This window comes from Habropoda laboriosa, unplaced genomic scaffold (genome assembly GCF_001263275.1).
Source record: "Habropoda laboriosa isolate 0110345459 unplaced genomic scaffold, ASM126327v1 scaffold62, whole genome shotgun sequence".
Classification (NCBI taxonomy): domain Eukaryota; kingdom Metazoa; phylum Arthropoda; class Insecta; order Hymenoptera; family Apidae; genus Habropoda; species Habropoda laboriosa.
This window is the reverse complement of record NW_017100177.1, coordinates 1,021,413-1,026,268: the sequence shown is the minus strand read 5'-3', so window position 1 is coordinate 1,026,268 and position 4,856 is coordinate 1,021,413. Positions and strand designations below refer to the sequence as shown.

The 4,856-nt window shown below is 39.6% G+C and overlaps 1 protein-coding gene across 1 annotated transcript in view; it reads right to left on the bottom strand.

Annotated features, from left to right (window-relative positions):
* Positions 1-680: 680 nt before the first annotated feature.
* LOC108578830 (liprin-beta-2) overlaps positions 681-4,856 on the bottom strand; it is a 57,605-nt gene continuing 53,429 nt past the window's right edge. The window contains 3 exon segments of the mRNA XM_017942236.1: positions 681-965; positions 1,065-1,280; positions 2,837-2,857. Coding sequence (XP_017797725.1) covers positions 747-965; positions 1,065-1,280; positions 2,837-2,857 — 456 coding nt within the window. The 3' untranslated portion in view covers positions 681-746.

Genomic DNA, 4,856 nt, shown 5'->3' with positions numbered 1-4,856 from the left:
ACGGTGTGTCCTTTATAACGTTATAAAACTGGTCCTGGTTGTGTCCACGTTGGAGTAATTCGATTAATTTACACGAGAAGTCTGTTTCGTCGAGTCGAACGAAGAAGAAAAACGAGGATCGCACAGCCTCGTTTTGTCGCAGCGTTTCAAAACCGTCATAAAAGCAGAACGAAGTCCAGGACTTCTTTTTTTTTTTTATAGGAGAGTCTCTCTCTTTTCGCATAATAAATTAAGCTTTCTTTTTTTTCCTCGTTACATCGCACGGTTGATTTACACTCTCTTGTCCTCACAGGCACAACAGGTTCTCTCTCGTGTGATCTTTTTTAACCCTTTCATCCTCATCGATTCCAACTATCCACAGTTTTGTCAAAATTTGTGTCACGAAATTACTTCTGATCGGCAATTGTTACTTTCTGATTCAGCGTGAAATCTTGCTTATCCCAAGAATAAACACCGAAAGCAAGCATAATTAAAAAAAATTCATTTTACATCACTCACAGCACAGTTTGATCCAAAAAAACCTTCAAGAATCCCACAAAACAATCAACGAATCAGAGTGAAAGGGTTAAAATTCTCCAAAAAAGACCAAAAAACCACAACGATTCTCCAGAAAACTCAAGAGAACAACGAAACGTTACAAACTCCGTATACACAACATCAAACACATTTTTCTTCCCCCCCTGAATCGAACAATCCATCTCGCAACTACTAGATAGTCCAGAACGGAATTATCCCGGCAGGACTGGCTAAGCTAAATAAGTCCTCGGTGTTGTCTTGTCGTCTTTCGTAGTGCAAGACCACGCTTCCTCTGCCAGGCTACCGTATCTCTGTACACCTGGAAACGGCGGTCCCGTGCTCTGTGGCGAGTAATAACCACCTTTCAACTGATAGTAATTACCAACCGACTGCTGGTACTGATACGGATCGCCTGGCAGAACGTTGCTGTAGCCGGAATAGGAGCCGTACTGCGAAGAAGAGTACGATGAAGAGTATCCACGCTCGCTCAGGCTTCGATAGGGCCCCGGATGTTGGGGCCTACCCTCCTGTCAAACGGGGGTGCTTACTGCTGCGCTTGTTATATAGTCGATATCACCGATGCTCTTCACTCTACGGTGCCTTTTGTTCCCGGTGATCGGTCTCGGTGGCAATTGGGGAGGCGGTGGTGAATTGCTTCGAGCGCTGCTCATGTACTGGCTGGCCAAACTTCCGGTGTCCGACGACGACGACGGCGACGCCTTCTCGCTTCTGGGTCGTAGACCGAACGCTCTGCTTAACGATCCCTGAAGAGAGGAATACAGAGAGGTAGATTAAACGGGTTGGATTTTTGCTTTTGGTTTTTTACTGGTTACAGGAGGAGATTTTTTTTCAACTTTGGATCTCGACTTCCTCGAGGGGACGATGCTACGAGCAAACGAGAAAGGACTGAACTCTTGAGAAGATGTTTACTGTGGTTTGATAGAGTTTTTTGGGGGGGATCTTTTAACACTCTTAAACGCTCATATTTTTGTTAAAACTTGATGTGACAGACGCGATCAATTTTTTTGTTTTTTTTTTTAACACATTCGCGTGGGGGAGTTTGGAACCGAATTTGACATTGGGTACGGGGTGGTTTCGCGTCTATTTCTCTTTCTTGGGAGGAAACTGCTGTAACTAATTACAGTAGTGCACACATAACTAAGAAACGAAGTAATTCGATATCGACTCCAGAATGTGGACAACTGACACTTGATAACATCGGTATCCCACTCAGCACATCTCCTCTCTTTTCTTTAGTTAAATTCACAGAAGTCACCTCCCCCTAACTTATGTCGTGCACTACTGCAATATTTTTCAAAGAAATTTTATTTAACTGTAGGAACGACGACGGAAAAATATCGAGGGACCCAACACTTGGGAGGAAACTGCTGTAACTAATTACAGTAGTGCACACATAACTAAGAAACGAAGTAATTCGATATCGACTCCAGAATGTGGACAACTGACACTTGATAACATCGCTACATAATGAGTGAAACATCTGTTATGGCATCTCTGAAGAGAAACTAAACCATTTATAACGTTTTAAGATGTGTGAAAATCTCAATAACGCGTATCTGTGTCAACCGTACCCAAGTAAAAACCCCGAAAGACGCACCAGTGTGTCATCCATTAACGCCAATGTGTTAATTACATTCTAGTCGTACAGAAACGAGTTTCTCATTTATTTCCAACGCTGTAACTCAGATTTTTTCAACAGAATAGAAATAACAGCGCGATATACGAAGAGTGAAAGGAAATAATTAAAAAAAAATTACACTTTTCGCGTGAGCGTTAAAGGGTTAAGGGTTCAAGGGATGCACGTGCAGTGACTTCTACGTTTTCAATTTTTCTTTTCTCTATGGTTGTTCGAGCAGTTTCGTAGGGAGATTTTTAGAAGCTAGATCTTGCAGGAAGGCTACTGATTGATCGGTGAAATTAAGAGCTACTGTACTAACAGGGAGGGAAAGAACGTAGTGTTTCAAGCGGTGGAAATTAAAGTTTCGAGATGATGCATGAACTGATTGTAAGATTTGATCAAACATTGGCTAACGAGGAACGAATATGACAGAAATGAACGACGAGATTGATCGATGTGATACTTCTTTTTTTTTTTTTCTATTTTCAGCTCGTTTGTATTTCCTGATTAGCCAATTTTGACGCGTTCCTTGTTCAAAAGTCTAAACTATCAAAAATTCAGTAATCTCTACTACGGAATATTTCTGAGTGTTTTGTAGAAAAAAATGAAAAAAAAAAAAAAAAAAAAAAACGAGAAATATATCAATCATGGTATACGCAAAGTAGATTTATGGCCGCATACCTGTGAGCTCTTCCACGACAACTAGTAAAGGACGAAAAACAAGGCGGATTAAGAACCCACATCGTGAATTCCACATTGAAATCATCAGTTTATATATTTACACAATGGCTCGTCATTGTTATAATCATTCGTTTTTAGGTTGCTAAGAATCGAGTTTTTTGCTTTTTTTCGTAATATCTTTATCTTTTCTCTCTTTCTTTATGCGATTAATTGCTACAATAAATGTACCCTTAAAAAGTCAGGACACTCTGAACGTACATACATGAAAAAGGAGAACGTGAATTGATCGATCGTTGCCTTTTTATGTACAGTGTTTACAGTGTTTCTTTTAGTTTTTTTTTTTTTTTTTTTTTTTTTTTTTTTTGGCGGCGATACAGTCAGCCTTCCAGAGGAAATTTAGCATTCGACAAGATCGAGGATAACAGCTAGGAGGATCGCGATTTTTTTCTATCGTGGTTCATCGAATTTGCAAAGTAAAAAAGAAACTAACTGAAGATACAATAGAAGATTCATTTCTCGATCGATAAAAAATTCCAATTATATTCCATTTATTTCCTTAAAAAAAAAATTAACAATAAAAGAGAGAAAAATTGAAAGAATTGATTTCATATTGTAAATTACGAAATAAATCGTGGCTCGATGAATCACGATGGCAAAATACCGGGAGAATCGTTAAATTTCTCTAAGTTAAGCTCATTTTTCCTGCGAATTCTCCTACGAGACGACATGCTAATTAATATTCGCTGTGTAACGAGGGTTTACAAGTTTCACAAGTGACAGATAATTAAGTACAGGGAAGAAAGGGTTTCTGTGACTGTTCTCTCTTTTTTTCTCTCTGTGTATTCCTACAATTCTGCGCGATACGATTGCGCTCGTACCTCGAATCTCAGTCTTTCTTTCTTTCTATCTTCTTCAAGAGAAATTTCAGACGATCGACAAAAAAAAAAAAAAAAAAAGAAGAAACAGAAAAACAGAAGAATTTGTTTCTCGCGCTCGTCGGACCGACGACGAAAATTTTCTACGGAAGAAACTCTCACTTCGAAGAGAGGAAGAAACATCGACGACCGGAGGAGATAATTCAGCGAAACTTGAAATCACGCTCCTTTACCCGTATTTTCGAAGTCCGTACGATCGAGGTCGAGATCCATGAGAATCGTCTACATTTCAGCGGAGAATTTGTATCATTTTCAAGAAAAAAAAAACACACACGATCACCGAACGAACCGAATCGTTCACAAACGGACTCTATACTATGTTCAAAATAAGAGTAACCTCGCTCTCGGACCGATTCTCGTTCGTTCTGCGCATAGACAGAGAGCGTAGCAGAGGGTAAGGGTACGCGAGACAAATGTAGGCGGTTGAGTGGGAGGTTTGGACGTTCTAGTGGCTCTAGCCCTGCCTTAGGCACGCCCCATGCGCGAAGCGAGGTTACTCTCATTTTGAACAGAGTATAGACAGAGGTTCTTCGTCTTGGTAAGTACTTCGCTAAAATCCAGACATTTTGCTTTACACGTCGAGACATCCCAGAGACGGGAAAAGAAAGACAGAGAGATAGAGATAGAGATAGAAAGAGTATTGAATATTTGAAGGATGTCTCGCCGTTTTTGGAGGATGCTCTAAGACAGTGATGAGTATCTACTATGTATCCAAATGAAAAGACTCGACGTGGTAAGGTTCGGATAGTTTGCAATCTCCATTAAAAAAAAAATATATTCTTTGAATTTTGAAAAAATCCATACAGGAAAATTCGAATATCCTTGAATATCCTGCAAATCAATCGTTCCCTTTTCACGTTCTCTCACAGAACTGTTCTCTCGAAGTTTCCTCGAAGGACATTTCACAGTTCTTCCTTCTCTTTGTTTTACCAATTCAAATTTCCTCTGTTGTCGTAATTTTTGTAAAAACCTCAAAACGATCCGCAGAGGAAACTTCGAAAGTTTCACGAACGAACGCTGAACCTGAATAATCACAGGTTAAATACATCACTAGGGAACTCTTTCTCTATAAATATATATATATA